Source organism: Odocoileus virginianus, chromosome 2 (assembly GCF_023699985.2).
Source record: "Odocoileus virginianus isolate 20LAN1187 ecotype Illinois chromosome 2, Ovbor_1.2, whole genome shotgun sequence".
NCBI classification, from domain to species: domain Eukaryota; kingdom Metazoa; phylum Chordata; class Mammalia; order Artiodactyla; family Cervidae; genus Odocoileus; species Odocoileus virginianus.
The window spans coordinates 31,347,681-31,374,029 of record NC_069675.1 but is presented as its reverse complement, the minus strand read 5'-3'; the positions used below and the strand labels follow the sequence as shown (position 1 = coordinate 31,374,029).

At 36.7% G+C, this 26,349-nt stretch overlaps 1 protein-coding gene across 22 annotated transcripts in view; it reads left to right on the top strand.

The window, feature by feature from the left end:
- Window positions 1-26,349, top strand: part of NRXN1 (neurexin 1) — a 1,158,212-nt gene that overhangs the window by 579,317 nt on the left and 552,546 nt on the right. For 11 of the 22 annotated variants that reach the window (XM_070478134.1, XM_070478125.1, XM_070478138.1 and 8 more), the window contains 3 exons: window positions 3,492-3,665; window positions 8,680-8,706; window positions 9,618-9,737. In XM_070478134.1, coding sequence (XP_070334235.1) covers window positions 3,492-3,665; window positions 8,680-8,706; window positions 9,618-9,737 — 321 coding nt within the window. The remainder of the gene's footprint in view (window positions 1-3,491; window positions 3,666-8,679; window positions 8,707-9,617; window positions 9,738-26,349) is intronic. The other 11 variants (XM_070478201.1, XM_070478178.1, XM_070478153.1 and 8 more) reach the window with 1 other exon arrangement.

The following is a 26,349-nucleotide window of genomic DNA, read 5'->3' as shown; positions in this document are numbered from 1 at the left end:
CCATCTGCTATATGAAGAGTTTATAAAGACTTGTATTAAGTGGCAGTGCTAAGTGCAGCTTCAGTAATGAAAATGAGAATGGATCCCCTGCTTATAAAGCCAAACTCATCCACCTTGCTTTGTCCGAGGCTTGTATCCTGCATGGTTTGAATCAATATTTTCTGCTCTTCAACAGCACAAGAGAAAGATTACTACTTCTTTTCAATAAGCTTTAAAAAGTTATTTGGGAAAGTAAGCATGCTAATAGGATAAAAGTAAGACATAGTAGGAAGTGGGGAATGGAAGTAAGTGCGTTTTAGAATTAGCTCTCTCCCCGTGTGCTGCCTTGCCATTCATTCTTTTCTGATTCTTTTCTACGTGACTTCAGTCCATCAGCTGACTGACAGCATTTAGTGCCCGCTGTGCTTATAACCCAGTACTAGGCACTGAGGGAGAATTCAAAACAAAGACACAGTCTCTATCCTCGAGGAGGTTACAGTAAGAAAGAGGAGGGACTTCCCTGGCGGTCCAATGGTTAAGACTCCGAGCTTCCAATATAGGGGACGTGGGTTTGATCCTTGGTCGAGGAACCAAGATCCCACATGCCATGTGGTACAGTCAAAAAATAAAATAAATAAATTTAAAAGAAATTGAAAAAGAAGAAGATTGGTTATCATTTATATAGCATCCCATACAGAAGTTTGAGTGCTAAGTTCTACAGCCTGAAGCAGTGCCAAGAATTCATTCAGTTACCACTGTTCTCTAATACTACATTCAGTAGGGCTAGAGGAAAACCGAAATTTCCTAACAAATTTATTTCAGCACATGCATATAGGAAGTAGGTCCTTGCATTTGACATCTAACAGTATAAATCAGTCCACTATCTCAGATGAGCAACAAAGTGCACTTGTCTCTGTTTTTCTAGAGCTCACCTTGGCTTCTGTTTGGAGTCTGAGTCTTTGATTTAGTGAAAATCTAACCTCAGGAACTTTTCATTCCTTCATTTCCCTGGGATTATATCTAGATTATTTGAAGGTGGAAGACTTGCACTGAACCAATATTCTGGGATTAGAGAGAGACTGCACAGGAGCTAGTCTCAGATAATCTATACTCACAGCGTGGGTGCCCACTGACTTGCTACTTACCATCTTTGCTCTTTGTGTGAGTAACCTCCTCAGTGTTAGTCTCTCAGTTCAGTCTGACTCTGTGATCTCTAAGGACTGTAGCCCGCCAGGCTCCTCTGTCCCTGGGATCCTCCAGGTAAGAATACCGGAGTGAGTTGCCATGCCCTCCTCCAGGGGATCTTCCTGACCCAGGGATCAAACCTGGGTCTCCTGCATTGCAAGAGGATTCTTTACTGTCTGCGCCCCTGGGGAAGCCCTCCTCAGACCAGCCCTTTTCTGCTCGTCTTTGTGCTAGTCTGGGAATTGTTCTGTTGCGTCCATGCCATGTGGGATATGGAAAGCTCTGTGAGGCTCACTAAGCTCTCAGCATGTCTAAGTCTACCCTGCAGCTCTTTCTTCTTGAAGATTCCATTGCTGCTTCTGGGTTCTCTTACTTTCCTCGGCCTACTTGAGGTTTTGACCTCCACCAGACCTCACATCAGAACACCATGTCCTCTTTTTGGGAATGACTATGTTCACACTTCTCCAACGTCTCTCCTGCTTGCCCACACAAGGGACAGGAAAGCTTTACTTATCTCATGTAATTGCCATTATATTCTATTTCACTCCTTTAAAAGTCTTGAATTTTAAAGATCAAATACATAAGGACAACTTTGTGCCTTTGATTTTTGATCCATGTCCCTTCTCTGAGACAAGTGAAACACAATCACTTGAAATGTGGGAGTAAAGACTAAGAGAAAGGAAATATGGAAGAAAAAATCATATTTCAAAGATAGTATCCTACTTTAGACAAAAAGCATGGCATCCTTTGATATTAGGAATCTTGGTTAATAATCAATAGGTGTTTTCTTCTGTTTAAGAAGTAGCAGAAGTAAGCATACCCAGTACCTTCAGTACAAATTATGGAGGATCTATGGCATCCTAGTTTAGTATTTAGAGCTCTAGTTAGTGGGTCAGGGACCTAAGTTCTCAGTTTTTATGGCTCAATGACTTTAAACAAGCTCAGTTTACTCATCATCAATACAGCCCAGGAATATTCTATGTGTTGCTTTTTACCCTACTTACCAAGATAGCTTATTACTGTTTTGTGGATGGTGACAAGAGACACAGTTTCTGGGTCAGACACCAAGGATTTTATTACTCATGGCTCAACAACCAGAGTGAGCCTCAGCCTGTAGTTCTCCTCAGCCCCAGGTCTCATGAAAACAATACAGAGGGGCTGGGAAAACGTTAAGAATGTAGGAGTTTTGTGTTACAGTGGGAGAAGGTATCAGGTGTCATGAGAGTTAAATAAAATGGTTAATGTGAGACAAAATTCAAATGACAATGTAAACTCAGAGAAGTAAGTAGCTAAATAGAATATGTTACCAGGACTTAAAAACATGAGTAATCAAGAAAATTTATGGTCAACCTCCTTATGTTTTGCATTGATTAAGTGTCTACTAGAGTCAGTCAGTTATGTCTATTCAGTGCTATCTAGATAATGGTGATAGAAAGGAAATAGAATCAAACTTGGATTACAATCTCACTTTTTAAGTTGTGGTTCATTAAGTTCGGAAGTCTCAAACCTAGAGACATGAAGATGAGAAAGCAAACCAAAATGTCCAACTAGAAACTGTAATAAAATTGGGGAAAAGTTATTGATGCCTTGTTAAATGATCCAGAACAGCATAACGAATTCAAAGTGGTATACCTTTACCTATAAATAAATAAATAAATAAATACCTGAAAAGGGGTGGAATATTCAGGTATATACAGTCTACTATGGGATTGAGTTGGTGAATAAGATAGGTACAAGCAAGGATAATAGATTTAAGCATAATAGGAAAGGCAATTTTAGACATTAGACATTTAGAATTTGTTGAGCTTCTAGCTAACAGAAAAGTCTAGAATTCTCTAAGATTTGATAATAATAGCACCTTCTAATATTTACTACATATTTTTATTCTGATACTCTCCATTATTTTATCTCATTTAATCCTCACAGACTTTATAGGATGTACTTTATTGTTCCCATTGAAGAAATGAGCTTAATAACTATCAGAGAAATTTTTTTGCAAGTGCTCAAAGCCATGGAGTTGGTAAATAGTGACTTGGATTTTAATTCAGGGGCCTCTTCATGGCCCATGTTCATTCCATTTGACCACACTGTATTGATCCCACTTAGTTTTCTGTGGAACTAGCTTCTAGAAATTTCTTCTAGTGCTGATGTATCAGTCAAACACTTCTACTGTTTTGTGCTTTTAAGAAAATATCTAGTTATAAATTTTATTAATTTTGAAAATTAAGTTAATGAAAACTAAACCTTACTATTTATTTTTCCTGTCCTACTGTTGGTTAAAGTCAATGACAAGTTACTTTTGTGACCCAAATTTTGTCTTCCCACAGGTGACTTGTATATAGGAGGAGTGGCCAAAGAAACATACAAATCATTGCCAAAGCTCGTCCATGCCAAGGAGGGCTTTCAAGGCTGCCTGGCATCCGTTGATCTAAATGGGCGGCTTCCAGACCTCATCTCAGACGCTCTTTTCTGCAATGGACAGATTGAGAGAGGATGTGAAGGTATTAGATCTCGTTATCACACTCAAAAGAATTCTAATTCCACCTATAAATGAGAACAGACCTCTCTGGCCAGTAAAATTTTCATTTCTGACAATTGGCCAAATCCCTACTTAAGGCTTAAAAAATCCTTATTCATCCCATACATCTTCAATTTTCTGGACAGTTTGAAAACCTACACTAATGCTCAATAAGTTTAAAACGGGAGCTCTATCTATGGATCTTGATTTTTTTCTACTTCTTTGCATTCCATAGTTCATCTCATTAGCGTGCTAATCAGCTCTGCAATGCTTGTTTTATAGCATTCAATAAATACTCCATTTGAACTAGAAAAACATTTATTCCAGCAAATGTTAATCAACTTGAGACTGTTTTTTTTTTTAATCTACATTCAATAAGACCCAACAAGAAAATAACATTCAGACATTCATTCTCAAATCACTATATGATTTGTGTTTACATGACAGCACAAGTGTCTCCCATGTATTATGAGTTTGTTTTAGCAAAAATTGGTTTCTTCTATTCCCCAAGGCTAATATTCCACACTTCAGAAATGTGCTCAAGTATCTTTCTGTTCTTTTGTGTTCTCTATCAGACTAAGATCTGTAGGAGTACTTTTTGATTGTCGCTTTCATTTTAGATAATTTTCACTTCAACACCTCAGATTGTTTGAGCCATTTACCCCTCCATAAATGCAATTTAATCGCATTATCCTGAATTTCGTAGCTCTGAAGGTGTTGCTGCTTCTCCTTTAATGTTGAATACAGTTTGGGCCATTTTGAAAATTTTAGATTCATAATGAAATTTCACATGGGAGAAATGAAGGAAGACATGTGAATTCCTGTCCCTCAGGAGCTTATGAAGCATTTCTTCTCAGACAAAATAATGCTATTAGGTTTAGCAACTACCTAAGTACATATACATTTTTTTATTTGAAAATACATTAAAAAAAAATACATGTTTTCCCCCTCTCTGCAGCATATATTTTCCTGAAAAGTCAGGTGAAATTCAAACTGTGTTTTAATCATGCCAGATAATAGGTTATTTAATTGAAATCTTTGATGAACTATTTTTTAATGTTCTGCCATATTTCTTTATTTCATATTTTGGTATAACACTTTTGTAAAACAAAAAGAAACTATGTGTTTTGTTCTTTCATTAATTTAACAAAGGAAGTAAAATTGTTAAGTGAATAAATTCTCTCTAGTGGATGAATACAGAAATGTGAGACATAACTTTGATCCTTGAAGGTGATCTAATAAGTGAGAATATATGTATTTTTTTTAAGTTACTACAAACTCTTCTGAAAATATTTTTCAAAAATAGGCCTTTCTACAAGTTGCTTGATGATTTCTCACCTATAAAGAGATGGTGGGAGCAGACAGACAGAGACACATTCGCAGCTAAACACTCACAAGATAGAAAAACAGACACACACACATGACCTCCCACCACTGGCACATAATGCAAGTGGGTGAGTGGGAGGGAAAATTAATGAGAAACGTACTGAGAAAGTGTATTTACAGAATAAAATTCGGTGTTATTTTCCATCATAATCTAATGAGCAAATTGGTTAATATGATTGATTGGAATCCTCTTGAGTAATTGTAAACTATGGTTTGATTATCTGAAATCATTCAGTAGATTATAGCAGTTTCCTTCCTTACTTTATCTAGTTTGCTTTAATATCTGAGCTTTAATAATCCTCACCCTCTCTTACCCCCTTTTCCTTTATTTTAAAAATGTTGACATGTTCCTGCCTTCCTGCCTTAATACTTCCCTATTTTTTTCACTCCAACATCAAGATTAACAGTTTTTAATTTATGGTTATTTCTGTTCTCTGTGGTCCCTCGGAATAATCTCAGATGTGCCTGTCATAGGTGTAATTGATGAAATGCACACATTTCTCATGATCAATTTCTAGATATTCCATGAATTGTTTCTCTAAAAATGATTGTCTTATGGGGTTTTGAGTTCAAATTGCATCAGAATCACTAAACCCCCATTTTAATATTAACAGAAATAGTATAAATTTGACATCACTTAGTTATAATATCTTCCCATGATTTTCCACCATGTCCACCCAACAAGACCCACACATCTCTAAGCTTCTTTCATGTGAGAAGCCATTGGTTTTCTCACAATAATCACTTGCTGCCTTTCTCTCTAACTTATTTCAGTGAGTAATAGTTGATTTTATTTACATGACACAATGTTAGCTTGCAGATGGAGCTTACATTGTGCTTTTCTCTTTACATTAATGTTTCTCAACCTGAGCAAGTGTTCAAATCACCTGGAGAATTGTTAAAACCCATGTCACTTGACAATACCCTCAAAGTTTTTGGTTTGGTAGATCTAGGATGAGACTCTAGAATTTATGTTTCTAGCAAGTTCCTAACTTATGCTGATGCTTTTGGCCTTACAACAAACTCTGAAAATTATTACCTGGAAAGGCATTGACCTGCTTAGATAAGAGAAAATAGAGACTGGCAATGCACCAATAATCAGACTCAATTAAGCTCAATACTGAGTCAAGATAACTTCTGTACATGAAGTCAGTGAATCTGCTCTTAGACACTTGCATTGACTCATAACATTCAACTCTTTAACTGCATTATAAGCTCCAGAAATGCTTCATTATTAAAGCTACCATTGATCAAGCACTGATAACAATAAGTTTATATATTTATGCAGTTTCATTTAATTCTCAAGACTCTAACAGCTAGGTATTATTGGATTATTTTAGAGGAGTAAATTGAGCCTTGAGGCAGGTTCCATCCCTGGGTCAGGAAGAGCCCCTGGAGAAGAAAATGGCAATCTACTCCAGTATTCTTGCCTGGGAAAATCCATGGACAGAGGAGCCTGGCAAGCTGCGGTCCATGAAGTTGCAAAAGAGTCAAATATGACTTAGCGACTGAACTAAAAAACAATTTGAGCCTTACAGATGTAACGTGATCTTCCTAATGTCACACAGCAAGTGGATGGTGGAAGCTTTGAACCCAAGTTTGCCTTATTTGAAAGCCCAGACACCTAAGCACCTTTTTCTATTGTTTCTTTGGTTTCTAGACATTGTAGTTTACCTTCACTTTCCTTTCCTTTTCAAAAATATCCTTATTTTCAAACACTTAGTGCAAAAGTCTTTGTGGCTTGCTCCCATTTTTATTCAGTGATAAAATAAAAAGAACATTATAGAACTAAAAAGAAAAATCCAGGGCTTTGTCTCGTGCAAAAGGCTGCCAGGGTTTAAATATTGTTCTAGAAGGTGAGTTCTTTGAAAAATGTGACTTGTCAGGCATAGGCCTGAATTCTCTTGTAATACCTGAAAATATAAAAAACTGTTGTGATAATAAAAAAATAATAAAGCGTATCTTTATGCTCACATGAAGACTTGGCAGGCACTCTGAGTAGCTGTTGTACAATATGGAGAGGCAGGTTATTTTTCAAAATTGCAACTTTACCATTTTTAGAGTTTAGCATTATTTTACAGTTCTATTTCTGATAATTTTTACAAAAACAAAAAGATAAAAGCAAAGCATAGCTCTTCCTCAGGTCTTGTTTCTGCTCTTTCCTTCTGCTGAGCAAGTCAGGGGAACAGTATTGTTGATAACACTGCCCCTGACCCAAGCTGGGCTTGTGCTTAGAAAGGACTGCACTAAGAAATACTGCTTTAAGATTTTTCTTTTTTAACAACCATTAATTATTTCAGTCTTTAGTACCATGGAATAAAGATCTTAATCTCACAGATTGAAAAAAACAACAAAAACTGAGCAATTTAGTGATCCTTGGTTCTTTGATGTAATAAGTGAGAAAACTAGCTATTATTATTATTAAAAGCAGCTATTATTTTGTTGTTATTACTATATTGATTATGATTATGATGATACAATTAGTAGTTAATACTGATTTCTAAATGTTTGAATATTCATATAGTTTAGGCTACATTCAGTACTTTTTATGAAGAATACCGTGCCTCAGAAATTTCTAATAGAAATATATTTGCAAGGAGGATGTTTAAAATTGGCATTTATAAAAACATCAGTTTGTACAAAATCTAATTACAGATAACTCTCGTGTAATCACTAAAGCAGTTACCTCAAAGGCTCTCAGTGTTAATAGCATCTAATTAGTCTGGTATCTATTTTTGTGTTTTCATAAAACCTAAAATTGTGTTTGCTAGAAAATATCTTCAGTTTATACTCTAAAGGTATTGAGATAGATGTTGTTCCCTTTCTACCCATCTCTAAGATAACCCTTATTAATGAGGTTCTATTGTAATAAATATTCACAGGGCAGTTTGTAAGAGTTGAAGACAGTTATAAAGGTAGGGAAAATATAGATGTAACTCTGAGACCTGTAAGCAATAAAAACCTAGTGTGGTAAAAGCAAAGATAAATACTCCACCTTGCAATCTTGTAAAGGAATTTTCTTGATGAGGAATTATATTGCAATTTGCTTCTTCCATTCTTTACTTTTTCTTTCATCTACTCTAAATGATGTTGTATACATTTGGATAGTTTGGTGTCACTGTAAGTTCCATGTGTCGGCAGAGAATGGCTGTCATTACAGTTTTAAACCTTAACTGCAATAGTAAGAGAAAAGACCCAGAGGGGAAAAAAAAATAGAAAGGATCTGCTAATGACTATCATATACATTGTATCTACACATGATAAGTGGGGCTGCATGCTTCAGCTAAGCAGTGCAATCATTTTGGCAATGCATTCATATCTATCCAAGAGAGGAAAACATGCAAAAGCCCTCTTAATTTTCCTTCATTACATGTCATTGGCTCAATTAACCATTTTATGAATACATATGTAGTGAAATTCTAATCAATTATTGCTTTCTCATTTTTGGCTTAAGATTTATGGCTGTTAATTATTAATTTGTTTGCTCTACATAGCATTTCTCTCCCCCTTTACAACAGCATGCTTTTTTGAATCTTCTGTGTTTGCCCATTTCAGTATTGCTTACTAACATTTAATATATTTTGCTTTTTTTTTTAATTTTGCTGACAAAGTTGCATTGATGAAAGCTGACTTGCAAGGTAGATAGCCCTGTGTGTATAAAACAAGACTGAAACCCCATAATACACAGTGGAAACCTCAAAATAACATATTCTATATTTTTGCAGTAACCATTATTTGGGTATAGATTTAATTTTTTCCCTTCTTGAATGCTGTGTAAGAAATTTTATTTTGTAGCATAGTTTGCATAAAGGCTTTCAGTCTTGAATATGTTTGTAGAGTGATTACATTTAGTGCTTTGATCATTCTTTTAGTTCTTTGTTTTTCAGTGTTCTAGTTATGATTCCTTAGAAATAGACTAGCGTTCTTTTTACTTGTATGTTAAATGGAGGCATGTCATTTATACAGTTTTTAATTTTATGTTTGATTGCATGAAATTGTTAAAGCATGTGAATTGATACTTGCCAACATACCTATCCAAAACACCAACAGTCATAACTTTATTCATAGTTTCTGCAGGAAAACTTCTAGAAACTTGCAGGACATTTTCACACAACTCTCTTCAGTTTTTTTGCCAATCTTTATCTGTTTCATGAAAGGTGTAATCTCCATCTCTCATGGTGTCTCTCCCCATTGGTCAGAAGTTAAGGAGCTCCATGCATTTTTCTAAAATCTAAACAGTGAGAGAGAGTTATTGAACATGGAATGAGATTACCTGCTACCATGATCGTACTGGAAGCTATGTGCTTGCTTTTACTATTTGTTGGTTTAGTTCACTATTATAACGTATTTTGTCCTATATTTGAAATTCCAGAAAACCTTCATATGACAACTTCTCTGTTCCTAATTCAGGTGTGTGAACTAGAACTTTCCAAACTAGTTTGGTCATGCAATTTGAGGTGTTGGCAACTACTGTATGTGACCTTGCTCCTGTGTAAAACATTTTTGGATTTTTTTAAAGAACCCAAGTTTCTCTTGGATTGTTTTTCAGGGCCTAGCACAACCTGCCAGGAGGACTCATGTTCCAACCAAGGTGTGTGCTTGCAGCAGTGGGATGGCTTCAGCTGTGACTGCAGCATGACTTCCTTCAGCGGGCCACTCTGCAATGACCGTGAGTACCTGCGTGTGGACTCACGCTTGCCTTTGCTTCCGGCTACTATTTGATACCCCAGGCTAAAGCTCCGAGTCTTTATATTATTCAGGAATAAGTTAAATGGTTGTAACCAGAACAAGCATTGGGTCCTACAGAAAGGACAGGTTTGAAATACTAAAGTATCAATCAAAGATGCCATTTGCCAAAATCTGTGATAATGGTTGATTCTTTGGTCTTCGACTCTTCGTTGGAATTTTTTAAACTGCTAGTGGATACCTTGTTGAAAATAATTTTATCCTTTGTTTTATGTGACACTTCTTCCATAATTTTTGAAAGAGCCTCATGTTGCTTTCTATTAAGTAATATTTAATTTCATAAGATTATATCTTGAGAGCTGGAATTTTAGTGAATTAACAGGTCTCATTTTTTTCTCTCTCTACATCTTTTCAAGCCCATTCTATTTTTTAAGTTAACAGACAGTATGTTTAAATTTTGTCCTTCAACTATCCTCCCTTATATTTTAGCCATTTGTGTTTGTATTTTTTCCCCTTCAGTCTCACAATATAAGCATGGTAAAGAAACACAGCATTCACAATATATTATGGAATATCTGTGAATGCCTAATTTATGTGATAGCAGTCTGAATTTTGAGACCAAACTAACTGGCATGTGGGATGAAGTTCTGCTTCTTAACTTTCCAATAGGTACTGCTTTACAATACTTCATCTATATGATAAAAGGGTTTCCTACAACTCATGGCATTCTGCTCTATTGAGAAAATATATCTGACAAAGCCTTCTGTTGTAAAATAGAATTCCATACTAAAGTTGTAAATGCTACTACATTTAAGAAAAGCTCTAGGATGGGATGGTGGGAGAGCAGGTGAGGTGATTGAAGGTTTGGGCTTCCAGGTGAAAGCTGAGCTTGAGTTTGGATTTAAAGAAAGACTAGAGTTTGTTCATTTTGACCTTTATCTATTTGAGACTGTTCATGTCAGTAGATATGTGTATGTGTTGAAGATAGGGTCAAACTAAAATATGTTATCGAATCGAGTTGTAGCCTAGTAGTCTCCTATCTGACAGTGAATGTAGGAAGAACAAGTGACTAATATAAAGTAAACAATCCTTGGAGGAGGCATGTAAAGATCACATCATAACAGAAAGAGAACTATTTAGTCTTCATCCTACCAGTGACCCTTTCTATTACAAGAATTACAAGAAACTTGAAGCCACAAGCATATATGCTAACCATCACACATTTGCAAACACTGCATTTCTAAAAATCAAATCACTCCTACAAACATTAAGCCACACTTGGAATTATATAAATAACCTTATGTAAAGACTCAATAATTACTTATATGTACCTAGAGCAAAGCAAATCAGAGAACCTATATATCCTTTTAATAAACACATGTTTGGATATAAATAGAACAGTAACTTCTTGCAGTTGCTCCTGCCCTAGAGAAAATAAAACCAGCTTACTTTCAAGGACAAACAGAAGACTGATAATTTGCTATGATTTCATTATGACAGTTTTAAAACCCTGAATACGATCCTGACATGTGTAGCTGAGTGCTTTTTTTTTTTTTTTTTTTTTTTGCATGGAACCATTTTCCATTTTGCAAAGAATTTCTCTGCCAAATTTTGTGCTTAGTTTCCATGTTTTACACAATGGTTGTTTCTTGGTTGTGTCAGATTGTGTATCCTCTTATATGAGTTAAGTATAAAGAATTTAATTTCCTCTGTTTATCTGCTAGCTGTTGCTGTTGTTAGCCGCTCAGGCATGTCTGATTCTTTGCAACACCATGAACTGTAGTCTGCCAGGCTTCTCTGTCCATGGAATTTCCCAGGCAAGAATACTGAAGTGGGTTGCCATTTCTGTCTCCAATGTATTTGCTAGACATTTCCTAAAGGAATATGGAGATCCTTCCTTAAGTATCATGCTGTCTTCGGATCATTTTTTACAGAAAATTATTTGAATGCTGCTCTTGGGTGATAGTAGTGGTGATGACAATGATACGGCTATTTGTTATTTTCTTGTAAATAAGGTAACTGTCATTCAATAATGACATTAGGTCTCCTGATATGCCTCTTGCACAAATCAGCATTAAAATGACTTTGGAGGGCTCTCAGAATACATGCATTTTGATTAAATCATTACCTCTTTGTGGGTTTTCTGGGAATGTGAAGTAGTTTTCCTGGTTTATACATTGGTGTTTTGGTGGTGAGGCTATGTAGGTACAGATCAATATTTAAAAGCAAATCTTATTTTCATATCAATTTGTAGAAGTTGTCACTATTGTACTATAGTGACAGTTACCTTGAAGACATGCAATTAACAAGCAATAAATGTGGTATGTTGCAGTTTCTTCACTCTTTAAACTGATCAAAATAAACCTTATCTCTGCCTCTCACTGCTTTTCTTTAAGTTATACACATAAGCCAAGTGTGATTCCATTTTAACAAGCTCCTTTTCTGTATGGAGGATGACTTTTAATTTTTAAATAAAGCAAAATATGACATTTTGTTTCTTAATGAAATTTTCTTCTCCAGTTTAGATATTTATCCTTAATTTCTGTGACTGTAGCTGTCAACTGCATGGAAAACAAACAAATAAAAAAAAGAATGGAAAATAGAAACAAAACTGTTTTTTAAGGAAAGAGAAAAAACAGCACATTGCAAATGAGATTCCCCTACTCCAATCCCCCATAGACCTTCTAAATATCATCTCTGATAAGTTTCATAGAGTTAGAGTAACTAGAAAAATTTATTTATGTTAGCCTGGAGACATAATTAACAATGGGATGATGAGAATACGTTTTTCCCTTGTAAGTGTAATCTTGGATAAATCATACTAATTAATGAAGTTAAAGGAATCTTTCCAAACAAGTGGTACTTAGGCTAAGTGATGCCAAAGGCTATTTTTAAAGAAAAGTGTTTGTGAAACCCTGTCTTTCCTGGAAAGTTGCCATCTAAATAACCTACTCATTGACAAAAATAATTGCTCTGAAGGTGTATGTGTTTGTGCGTGTGTGTAGGGTGCTGCATGTAACTCCTTAATTCTTCCATGTCTATACCATATTTTTGGTCCCCGATATAATTTTTCTGGCTCATTGTAGCAATATCCTGGTTGAGTTTCCCCCTTCTAATCCTCCCTCATCCAGTCCATCCTATGTCTCCTTACCAGTTTTGTTCTTTCTTCCTGTTCTCCCTAGTTTAAATATCGCCAGCTCTTCCTGACTCTCCTAACAGAGAAAATGCTTTCCCCCCTTTGACCTCTATAGAACTTTGTTTATGTTATTTTATCAGCCATTACTTTCTACCTTATAGTTACTTATATTTGGTCTTATCTCCCAGGAGCAGTAATTCTTTTTTTGGTCTGGAGGTGTGATCAGCCCAGTGTTTTGCACCTATGTGCATGTTCATGTTACATGTACTGGTGATAGTGGTAACTCACTAAATCAATGTGGACTAGATGCATGCATTTTTCGTAAGGATTTCTAGTATATCCTCAGTGGCTGACACTACTCTCTCCAAATTCATCAGTTTGGAGTTCATGAAGCTCCACGGTCTGACCCTAGGTTTCATTTTTTATTCTTATCTATTGAAAAAAACCTTGTCCATATGGCATGTTACTGGCAGTTAACCCAGTGTTTTGGGCAACATTACACTTTTCCCATTTCTTCACCATTGCTTATGCTAATTTCTCCTCCTGGGGAATGTACCCATTCCACCTAGAATGCATTCCTTTCACTATATCTGCTTGAAGAAACGTAATTTCATTTTTAAATCTTTACCTAAACTGTTTCATCTCATGAAAACTTCCAGGTCCTCTGAGCTGGGTCTGCTTCCCCTCGTCTAAAATCTTAGAGCAACTGCTTTTTGCACTTATCACTTAAGTTTGTGAACTTTCTCTTGGATGTAACTGCTTTCTGAGTGCATGCTGCATGCCAGATGTGTGTTAAGAGTTTACATTCACTGCATTAAATCTGCATATCACCTATTCATGCTTGCATGCACACCCACACCGTCATCAGACCACCGTGCTACAGTAATCCCTTTCTGTATCTTCCCTGTGGTTCAGAATAGAATGTAACCACACTTGCTAATTTAATGTCAGATTGGGGAAGATGAATATGGCTATGATCACATGGAAAATAGTGAACATAATAACACTGTCACATTACATTAGTGTAGAAATGTTGTGTGCCAAATTACAGTTCAGCTTCAATGGTGCCTGTTACTATGAAGAATTAATACATCACAGTGCTGTTATTTTGGTGTTAGGAGGATGTGGGCACTGCCATTAAGAGACTATTTTCAGAATTCTAAACTTTGGCAAAAGAAAATCTTTCTGATAGGAATTTGTCATATCCATTGTATGAGAATTAGAATTGTTCACTGAAAGATAAGAATGGAAAACCTTTAACTGTGACTTGTTACCAGGACATTTTAAAATGTCTTCAGATTTGTTTCTCACCTTCTTTTGTTCTTTGAAAAGAGAATCTAATACCCAGCATCTGAGCATCAATATCAGAACTACTGTAAATGAATCATAACATACATAAAAATAACTTGAATCAAAGTGACATTATTTTTCTCCCATGTAAAGCTGCCAGTAGTATTCAGCTGTGAGCTGATTTGCTACTGATGCCATTTATGGCTGAATAAAATTTAGCAATTAGCTGTGTCCACAACTAGATCCTCATTGTGAGTATGATGAATCTTATTAACCTTGAATCATTCAAGCATTTCTATAATAAATGGCAGCCCTGAACTTGTTGAAAGCTATTCATAAGTAATATTTACTGATAATGTTTTAGAAAAACTATCTAGGGCCAGACCTGTATTAGGTTAAACCATAAAGGATTAAAATATTGTTCATACTGAGGCAGAAAATGAAATAAAAGACAGAACAGGAAGCATAATGTATGATAGAAAAATGTATTATAGAGTAGAAGTGCTATCTTCTGCTGTTTTATATAAATTTATCTTTGTTCTTCTGGTTGGTAATAGACATCATAAAAGTAAATGCATAAAAAGAAGTATTAGTCTCTCTTCATATTGCAATTGGGTGATCAAATGACAGTTTTAAGTTGTATCTATATAAGAAAATTTAAGTGGGAAGAAAAGCCCCAAACAGTAGAGTGTAGAAAGTGTAGACTATTTCTGTATTTGAATTACCCAGATTAATTCCCTGTATTTTTCAGCAGCTGAATGATCCATGATTCTAAGTAGCCTTTTTGCTCGGTGTAACTGGTGCCAATTTGGCCCCAGAAGTCAAAAAAGAAGGTCTAATTGTTGTTGGGTTTTGTTTTGTTTTGTTTTTGGTTTGTTTGTTTGTTTTTTACCTCCACTGAAAGTGAAATGAAAGCAAAAGTCAGTCAGTTGTGTCTGACTCTGTGACCCCATGAGTCCATGGAATTCTCCAGGCCAGAATACTAGAGTGGGTAGCCTTTCCCTTCTCCAGGGGATCTTCCTAATGCAGGGATTGAAGCCAGGGATCCCTCATTGCAGGCGGATTATTTACCAACTGAACTATCAGGGAGGTCCATTACCTCTGCTAGTACTCTCTAAATTTTCTGGCTTGCTTAAAAATCTGACTTTGTGGACCTTGATCCAGCTCTTACATGGATGCGCTCCACCACAGGCCTTATATAAATGCGAAGGTGGCCTTTGATGTGGTAATACTGTCATGTCCCACCAGAACCCACTGGATCTCTGCTCCATGGGGAGAAGTTTTCACCAGTCTCCTTTGTTAACGATCCTTAGGGTTTATGTGGTTCGGGTTCTCACTCGCTGCTATTTCAGAGAATTCTGTGACCCCAGTCTTTGTCTGAATAATTTTCTTTTTGTGTGAGTGCATTCTGCTCAGGCCCCTGACTTTGCCGTTCAGTAGAGCAACACCGTGGGTGCAGAATCGAGGCTGGGGTGGGAGACTGCTTGAATCTGAGGTGCTCATTTCATACTTAGTTTCTTTAGGTTTTACTTTGGATTTTGCTTCCTCAGAATTGATGCACTGAAAACCCTTGTGAACAAACCAAAGATTTATCATGGCAAATTCTCATAAACCTGTAGATACCAAACAATTATAAACAATGAATAGTTTAATACTTATTTACTAACCAAGAAAGCCTGTGAAGAAAGTAAAATGTTCGATAATTTTCCAACTTTATGGAATCTGATTATTGGAGGTAACTTTTAAAAGGAGTATAAGCCTAAAAAGAATAAATTGAGTCATTGGAAAAGACCCTGATGCTGGGAAAGATTGAAGGAGGAAGAAGAAGGGGACGGCAGAGGATGAGATGGTTGGATGGCATCACCGACTCAATGGACATGAGTTTGAGTAAACTCTGGGAGTTAATGATAGACCGGGAGGCCTGACGTGCTGCAGTCCATGGATTCACAAAGAGTCGGACACAACTGAGTGACTGAACTGAACTGAAATTGTGAAGCAGATATTTGATTAAAAAAAAGAATAAAATTGTCATTGAATTTGGAAGGAAGTGGTTGGATCAGGCATAAGTTGTTTATGTAGTTTGTTCTTATGAATAAATCTAAGTGCATAAGAAGAACTACAAAATATTTTATGTGGATCACACCAACATATTTTAATATGGATCACATAATACATAGTATATGTATATTATTTGTATATTATAAACCTTGTCTTTTCAGTATTCACAAGATATTGTTTTCACTTTATAAGTGAGGCTATCAAGGCTTTGGTGGTTTAAATATCTTCTTTATGCTAAAGTGGCTAGTAATTTTCACAGAGAAAATTTGAATATAAGTTTGTCTAACTTCAAGCTCATAGTCTTACTTGCACCTACAATTCTCCCCAGAAAGGGATAGATTCTGAAATTCCCCGGATGCAAAATTCCCCAGAGAAATTGGTAATGACTGATATTTAACATTGTAATTGCTTTTTTCCAACCTCATCTGACTCTTGATTCTTACATATAATGTTAAATTGTGTTGCATGAAACACGCTCTTCTCCTTAACTTCTCACTTCTGCTTCCAAAGACGAGTTAAAAATTCATAGCTGTTTAAAGCCTACTGTCATTAACTTTCAGTTCTGTTATAAAAAGATACTCATTATGAAATAGAGATGGGAATTTTCTGTGATGTTTCTGTGACAGCCTGGGTTTCTCAAAAATAATAATTTAATACTTGATAATGAAGTCAGGCAAAATACTTCCCAAGATTATTTTCTTTGAATCAGAGTCACAACATATATTATGGGAAAGGAGGAGCAAAAATTCATAATTGTGCTGATCACTGCATAGATACCAAGTGTTTGATGATGTTGATTTTATCTCAGGTTTCTCTTTATATGGTGTTAAGGTGGAAAGGAGAAAAAAAGAATGAAGCCAGAGGTTAGCAGTGTGGTCTTTTAAAGTCTTTGAATGATTCACAGGGATGACATGAGAGAATGTATGAAGCCCAAACCATGAAAAGTGCTTAAAGGATTAGTAGTCAGGACCAAAGCCTGCTTGTATTTGTGGGGAAGAGAAAGAAAGATTCCATGGAAGTGTGCAGAGTCCAGAAGAAAGATCATGATAAAAATAATGTTGTGCTTGCTTTAACGAATAATTTTAGTTGTAGGGAAAAAAATGTTACCATGAAGAAAATGAACCTAGTCCAGCAATCCTTTTTCCTTCCCGGAACAAAGTATTCTGTTTCTTTAATGAGATTTACTGTGGCAATTAAAATGTAAGGACCTTTTATGGGGAGGAATTATGGTCTGCTCTGTAGCTGGCGCTGTTGTACATCATTACTTCTCTGGTAGCGTTCTCCAGTAGCATAAAGTACAAAGGTGGTTTCTAGCTCTAGGTATTATGGAGTATATGATTTTAATGACCCTAATGATCTAGATTCACATCTCTCAGAAAATGGCCTGTAGAGCCTGAGGCTTAATCTCCCCAGGATTTGGTAGATGGGAAGGTACAAAGGCGTTTCTTAACTTGAAATGATTTCAGAATGAAACAAGTTTCATAAAAGGATGAGCGGATGGATGTAGAAGGATGTTTTAAAAAAATTAGGTCGTGAACAAGGAGGAGGCTGTGTTTGACAGAGACAGTGGAAACTGTGTTTACGTAGGTGTGAATGCTTCTTATAAATATATAACATATGACCCTTTAGGGAGAGAAACAGATGGAGTATGTAGCGGAAAATAAAGAATGCATTTTGCTGTGTTTCATCACTCAAACGGTACAGAGTGTATTTTAATATTTGCATCTCCTGTTGGGAACCTTTCAAGGTCTCATCTGGATTCCAGCAGCTCAGGACAACACTGACATTGGGAATAGTGCTGGTTAAAAGCAAGCCTCTGAATATGATTGCAATACTTATCCGGGTCATGACTTGATGCATAAATATCCCAGCTGTGTTTCTATGTCAAATCCCTGATGATCCTTTGAATGCCCATGAAGGAGTCCAGAATGAAGGATCTGGATCCATGCAGTCATCACACCCTCAGAGTAAAGCTGTGTTCTGAAACTGTGGGGTCCATCTTCCATGGCATCCATCACAAATCTGTTCTCCAAGGTCCTATTCAGGACAAGTGCTCCATCTTACTAAATTAAAAACAAAACAGTGTCAGAGAAGTATCATTTCCTCTCAGCCACAGGAGACATCACAGAAGTAATTAAACTGGATTTTGGTGTGTCAGGCACATTCCTTTTATTGCCAGTGACAATAACTCTGTAAATCAGAACTTGGAAGCATTTTTTCAGTGTTGTTGAAGTGTGAAAGATGAAAACCTGAGGTTCTTAAAGTTAAATCTCATGAAACTAAAATTGATCTATGGAGTTCTATGAGAGACTGCTGCCTGAGTTGTGAAAGCAGTCTCTCTTCTGGAATCCAATGTCTACAAGGTATGTGATCATGATGATGATATATATATTTTTAATGCTGAAAAGCAGTATTGATGTAAAACCAAGTGGAGTAGGACTTCAGTGCAAGGTATTGTTTATGGTTTTAAGGTCACTGGGAAAATGCTGTCTCCATAACTCCAACATCTCCTTTTCTAATCTTGTCAGTAGGTTTTGTTGACATTCACTTCCCTAGCATTCTTGTAGTCTTTCACTCAACATGTAAGGTTCTCCATAGTCTTGCTCAACAAACACAACTGTACACGGTGCCACATATGCTCAGAAGCTTACTCTTTGATACCAACATGTACACACACGCAGTGTAGTCACTGAATGTTCTCACAGTGTTCACCTTTGTTGAACGAGTCCCCCTCGGATTGTCCACCTCCCCCCCAACTTCCACTCTGCCTAAGAAAATTCAGCCCATCAAAGTGAGCCAGCGCAGATCAAGTTCATCCTGAGTAAGACAGTCTTCACTTAGCAGGTGATTTATCAGCTTTTGAGTCTCCAGTTACTGTCTACTAGGTATCTTTTTATGTGTCTATGCCTTTGTTTCCCAGCTCTATTTCTCATTCCATTCTGCTCTTTCTGGTATTATTTTTCACAGTAAATGTTCTGAAATACTTGAAGCTTGGTTTCTTGAAGCCTCCATTAGTTACCTGAATTTTAAAAGGCTATTTTCTTAGAGACATTTTAGGTTCACAGCAAATTAAGAGGAAAGTACAGAGATTTCCCCCCCACCCCCACACAGGTATCACTTACCCCATTACCAACAACCCTCAGCAGAGTGGTACGCTGATTACGATTAATGGACCTAAACACATCATAATCACCCAGAGTCTGTAATTTACAAGTTAACTGATGTGTGTGCCCATCCCTAATGTTCTTTAAAAATACATATGTACACATATCATACAATAGCTGGCAGGGGTAAATACATTTTTCATTATCTTTATTCCTAATGAGCTTCCCCTGGTGGCTCAGAGGGTAAAGTGTCTGCCTACAATGTGGGAGACCCGGGTTCAGTCCCTGGGTCAGGAAGATCTCCTGGAGAAGGAACTGGCAACCCACTTCAGTATTCTTGCCGGGAAAATCCCATGGATGGAGGAGCCTGGTAGGCTACAGTCCATGGGGTTGCAAAGAGTCGGACACGACTGAGCGACTTCACTCTCTCTCACTTATTCCTAATAGTAGAGACCATGTGGAATTAGAGTCTTACATAGCCAGAAAGAAAGTGCTTTGAGTAAAGTTGTGTCTGTCTGTCTGTCCAGGGGGATGTGGGTAAGTGTGTGAGTGTGTACATATACTATGGAAGATGGATTTAAAAGCATCACTTTCTGTTTTCTTTAAATTCTGTTGATGTCCTGATTGGTATATTATCACATTAAATCTAACAAATTTTGAGACCTTTAGTTGTTTCAAGAATTTTTTGTTCAATTTTCTTTTTTCTCACTAATTAGCTGATACCTGCAGGAATAATCACATCATTATGAAATGCTACATTGCTTATTTGATCTTTTCTAGCTCAACTTGACGATTTTGCAATATTGGAGTGTTTTTCCAGCAATAACATAAGCTCTCTGTGAGGAAAATGATACTATTTTTCCTATAATAATATTTCACTTATGTGCCCCGATTCAGTGAGTCCACCAGTGTCCTTGAAGAATTCTCTAAATGTTCCTTTTGCAACAGTTCTGGAAGAGTCCAGTCCCCCTGTGATGTTATATAGATGGGGTTTAAAATGTTCTTGCGTTTTTCTTTTCATAGGAAATATGATGAAGATAGCATTTGTGTGATACAAGTATACCAGGCACAAGAGAGTAACTTGGCCTTCTTGCTCTGGTTCAGTATTTTAGGAGAATTTACCTAATATCAGCTTAATAGGATGATCAACATTTTCTACCTCCCAGTCTTTGTAAACCACAGAAGTCCATAGTGACAGCCTCAGAAACAGAACTTGCTTGGTTGTTGGAGAGGTGGAGAAAGGGTATAAAAAAAAAAAATTCCAAGAATACTAGAATGTGTCTACCTAAATAAAAAAGAAGATTGTAAAATGAGCAGTCTGGACTAAATCAGTGGTTCCCAAAATGTGTTTCTTGGACCAACATTGTCTACACAACCTGTGAATTTGTTAGAAATAAATATTCCTACATTCCAGACCTCCTGAATTAGAAACTGTGGGATGGAGCTATATGAAATCTGTATCATAAGAGCCTCCAGGTAATTCTGATGCACCCACAATCTGAGAACTGCTAGACCAGATGATCTCTAAACTCATCTTGTTGGTTCTATGCTTTCCATATAACAAAAATTGTATTTAATGGAATGAAGGAAGTTTGCCTGAAGAATTTTCATAAGTAAAGCGTCATGACTAGATTTAAGAGGTGATTTCAAACCATCTTAGATACTTCTTTCATGGTGATTTGAAATAAAATAACAAATTTTCATTTTTATTATTAACATCTTCAGTGGGCCGGCAATCTTAAAAAATGTTTGAAAAGTTCCCATTCACACTATCATGCTATGAAAAATCAAGTTCAAGTCAAAATTTTCCCTTCAATATGAGAAAAATGACTAACTCCAAGTGCATATCCTTCTATTAATAGTCTTTGTGGTTTTTCGGAGTAATACTCTGATAATTTATTTGGACTGGAACCTATAAAATTATTCTTATCTGCATACATGTTTTAGCCTAAAAGAAAGTTGAGTCAAGAAAACCATTGTCAAATATGCCATTCATATGAGATAGTACGTTCTTCACATGGCATCCTTTTTCATTGCCTGAAATATTCCACACCTTTACCTATCTTTTCCACTTGCTTATAAATGTGATCCCAATTCAGTACCCCAGTTATGATTTCCCTTCTCATTAACAAAGATCTCATATCTAGTAAGATCTTCATTTTTCTTTTTTATCTTTACTCGTAAAGAATGATTTATATGTGGGCCATTCCATCAAGATTCCAGTATGTGACCTTAAACAAGTCCCTTGAGTTTTGGGGCCTCAATTTCCCCATTATAAAATAAGAGATCAGGTTTGCCTGGTCTTTAAGGTCCCTAGAGCTCCAAGAGTTTGTGATTCATTATCACTATATTCTTTCTCTTCTTTTCCCAACCCTCAAACCTATTTTTACTCATGTTTAAGGCTCTTCTAGGATGCAGCCTACAGCTCGGTCACACAACACTAATCTTAAGCTATATTTTAGCCAAAGACCTTTCCTGCCCAGTCCTATTAAAAAGAAGAACTTGGGGAAAGAAATCTGATTAATGGGATGTCTTCCTCTTTGAAAAAGGAAACTTTGAATTAATCCTGAAACACAAGGCAAAGACATCTGCTATTTCTTTCATGTTTGTATAGCTATTTATTTATAAATCCATTTAGATATCTATTTATATCAACTTTGTTTTAAATTGAAAAATTTTACTGACTCAGGGTCATGCCTGTATACTTGCTTAGCCAAACACTAAATGTAATTACTTATAGTATTTCAATTGTATTTAGTGGTTAAAAAAACTCAAGTGATTAGGGATATATAATTGTTAATATGATCAGAATACAACAACTTATTGAACATTTACTATGTACTGGGTTTTTATATTAAATTTTTTGTTCTCCTACCATTCTCTCATAATAAGAATTATGACAACTATTTTACAAAAATTTTATCTAAGGTAAAGATGTATTCTCCTTATCAACATTCACATATTAATAAGATCAAGAATTTTGTCTCACTTAAATTTCCATGGTCTGCCATTCGTAGATGGCATCATGTAGTCTCTTAATATTGAATAAAGTAGTCCAATTGAGATTCACATGCTTTCTTTATTTTCATTTTAAATATTTTAGAACACATGCAAAATGAATTCATATATACAAATTTTCTCAATATAGGTAGTTGTAAATATGAGGAAGAATTGATAAAGAGCAAGTTTAGTCTTATTTTCTTGTTTAAGTCACTCATCTTCAGGCCAAAATCCTATACTGATATATATTAATACATGTGACCAGCACGCCTAATGAGATTTTATCAAGTCCACAGCTTTAAAGAGAAAAGCTTTGTATACCTTCAGTGAATGAGCAGACTTTAAAAAATGATGCTTATGAAATATTATAGAATACAAAACATTCTGAATAATCCAGGAAGTTACCTTTTCTCTATTTAAGCTAGCACAGATTTGGTTAAAAACATTTATTAAAAACATTTATGAAATGATAAGCATGTGATTTTTCCTATTTATTAATAGTAGGTTCCTGGTCTTGAGTTTTAGTGTGTAAGGAGGAAAGGGATCATCTTCAACAGTGGAGATGACCTTTCATGGAGTTGCCTTTTCTGCCTGCAGTTTCTATATTTCTGAAAAGATAATTTCTTTTTACTGAAAACTGCTGTGATTTAATTTTAGTGAATTCTGTTTCTCCAGCTGATACATGTACTGGGTAGGAGACTTTAATACCTCCACTTCTGGCCTGAAACACTGCCAGTGGGAATTAAGAAACATTGTGAAAGCATTGTTCCACCTTCCAAGGGTCACTTATACAAAAACAGAGGGCCTTGGGCTTAAGACTCTCCTATAGATTAGGAACATATTTGCCTGGTAAGTTATCTGAATCTTAGACTATTACTAATTGGCACTTGCTATGTACAAAACAGAGATATATGGAAAGTGAAATGATTGGATCCCTGTCCTCAAATGAGTTTTCATCCTGGAAGAATGATTCCCAAGACCTAGGGCAGTAGGGAATATTGTCTGTTTTGTTTCATGACCTGTCATGAGTGCTTACAACAGTGCTCTGTGCTTAATACCTACTCAAAAACTATTTACCCAATGAATAAAACACGTTGTTGATAAGATAACTAGTAATTTAAGTACTCACTGTATGGTGTAAACAGTTGGCATTTGTGAATCAGAGGAGAGGGCAAGCACAGTAATGCTTGTAGTAGGCCAAGAGGAAGTGAGGTGGATCTCAGTTAGAAGCGGGGAGGGCATTCCATACAAGGGACATGATATGAGCAAAGGAGAATCTACAGGTAAAATATTCACACAACCAAACACATCTTTGGAGCATTTTCTATAGCATCAAGTACACTATTAGACTGTGTGTATACAGAAATTAACAGAAGGAGGCTGTGGAAACAGTGGAAAGATCACAGACTTTGGAGACAAATAGACCCAGAATTGCGTTCTGTCTGCCATCATCAGGTTGATTATTATATCTGAGACTTGGCCTCTTCATCTGTAAAATGAGACCATGATAACAGACATTGCAGGGTTGTTTTGAGAACTGCAGGTAATGTATAGTAAGATACTTACTGTACTCCAAACTGGTCAACGTTGGTATCTATTGCAATGCTTCCCTTACCTTTGTTTTCATGGAGCTCATGGACAAGAGGAAATGGTTGGTATGTGTACAGATTATTACAATTTAAGCAGTGCTTTAATAGTTTGTTCCTTCTGGACCCCTATAGTGCAAATGTTGGTGTGTTTAATGTTGTCCCAGAGTTTCTCTTAAACTGTCTTCATTGTTTTTTATTCTTTTTTATTCATTTTGTTCCATGGCAGTGATTTCTACCAATCTGTCTTCCAGCATACTTACTCATTCTTCTGAATCATTTATTCTGATATTGATTCCTTCTAGTGTATTTTCATTTCAGTTATTGTATTATCTTTGTTCTTTAAATCTTCTAACTCTTTGTTAAACACGTCTTATATCTTCTCAGTCTTTGCCTCAATTCTTTTTCCAAGATCTTGGATTATCTTTAGTGTTGTTATTCTGATTTATTTTTCAGGTAGATTGCCTGTCTCCATTTCACTTTATTCTTCTGAGGTTTTATCTTGTTCCTTCTGACACAAGAAGGAATATATCTGGAATATATTTCTCTGCTGTCTCATTTTGCCTAACTTTCTGTGTTTGTGGGCTCCATTCTGCAGGCTGCAGGATTGTGGTTCTTCTTGATTCTGGTATCTAACCCCAGGTTGTAAGGTTGGTTGGGTGTCTGTAAGGCTGTTTTGTGGGAAGGGCTAGTGACTGCCTGTCCACTGGTGGCTGGAACTGGGTGGGCAGGGCCATGTCAAAAGGCATGTCTGGAGGTAGCTTTCAGCTCAAGAGAACTTTAGGCAGCCTATCTGTTGATGAGTGGGGCTGTGTTCCCCCCCTATTGGTTGTTTGGCCTAAGGTGCCCCAGAACTTCGGCCTGTAGGCTGTTGAATGGGGCCAGGTCTCAGGGCCAAAATGGTGACCTCTAGGAGGGTTCACACTGAGGAATATTCCTTGGGGCCTCTACCACCAGTGTCCTTGCCCCAGCAATGGGCCACGGGCAACCCTGCCTCCCCGGGAGACTCTAAGACCCTCAGGTAGGCCTGGCCCAGGCTTCTGTGGACTTATGGTTTGCCTTGGGTGCACCTTCCAACAATGGAATCTTTGTTTCCAGCAGTCCTAGGAGCTCCTACACTCAGGCCGTGCTGGCCATCAAAACCAAATGCCCTGGGAACTCCTTCTCCTGATGCCAGACTCCTAAGCAGGCGAGCCTGACATGGTGCTTAGCACTCTCACTTCCACAGGAAAACCTCTGCAACATAATTATTTTCCAGTTTGTGGGTCACCCACCCAGTCAGTATGGATTTTGATTATATAATGAAAACACCCCTTCTGCCATCTCGTTATGGCATCTTCTTTGTCTTTGAATGTAGAATTTTTTTTTTTAAATACATTCCAGTCTTGTTGGTGGTTGTTTAGCAGTTAGTTATGTTTTTGATGTTTTTGTGAGAGGAGGTGAGCTCAAGTTCTTCTGCTTTTCCATCTTGTCTCCCTTCAATATTCTCCTGTTCAAAATATGGTCTGAAGACCAGAAGCACCTACAAGCTCATTAGAGATGCAGACTCGCAGACCTCCCCTCCCCTGGCACACCTACTGAACCAGAATCTGCATTTCACAGGAGCCCAGGTGATTCGTGTGAACATTCAAGTGTGAGTTGCACTGCTCTAATAGAGGTATGTAACTGGAGCAGAGCAAGGAGTGACTAAGTACACTTAAGGAACTGAGAGAATTCTCATAGAAAATGAAATCTAGAGAAATTCAGACAGAAATATTACATATGTGTGGAGTAACTTGTTTAGTAAATCAGAATTCCTAATTTGAAAAATTTGGTATAGATTCACCTTCTTTGGTAATCACCAGTGGTTTAGCAGGTGAAATACATGCCAAGGCAACAGTTTGATCCAAGTGAGGCTAATCCTTGCTTCCTGCTTCAATGCATTAGAAGGAATAAGCTCTAAAACCTAGGATTTACTGTGAACCTGCCTATAAGAGGTCTGAATCCACAAGCCTCTCCCAAGAAACTCAGAATGCAGACGTTTCATTGGATGGTCTAGTTTAATCACAAAGGTCTTGGCAGACACTACTTCTTTCTGGGCCAGTAAATAGGATAATATAAGAGTTAGTCATTTGGTACTTAGGAACAACTAAATATCCAGCTTTCCCTAGGTTGTCCCTGAAGGCTCCTCTGGTTTAACACTCATTTTGTTTTTTAATGTTAGAATTGCTTCTATTTTATGTGGAACCACGTGGTTCTGTTCATTGAGTTGGCAGGTGGCTCCAAACGTGTAATTATGATTTTGATTGTCGGCTGCCAGAGCACAAAAGAAAACTGTAGTAATCCACCCTTGTGGTCTTTAGTGAATTGCTGCATATGCTCTTTGGTATATCACTGCATATAAATCTCACAGTAGCAATAAAACTATTAGGGTAGTAAAAG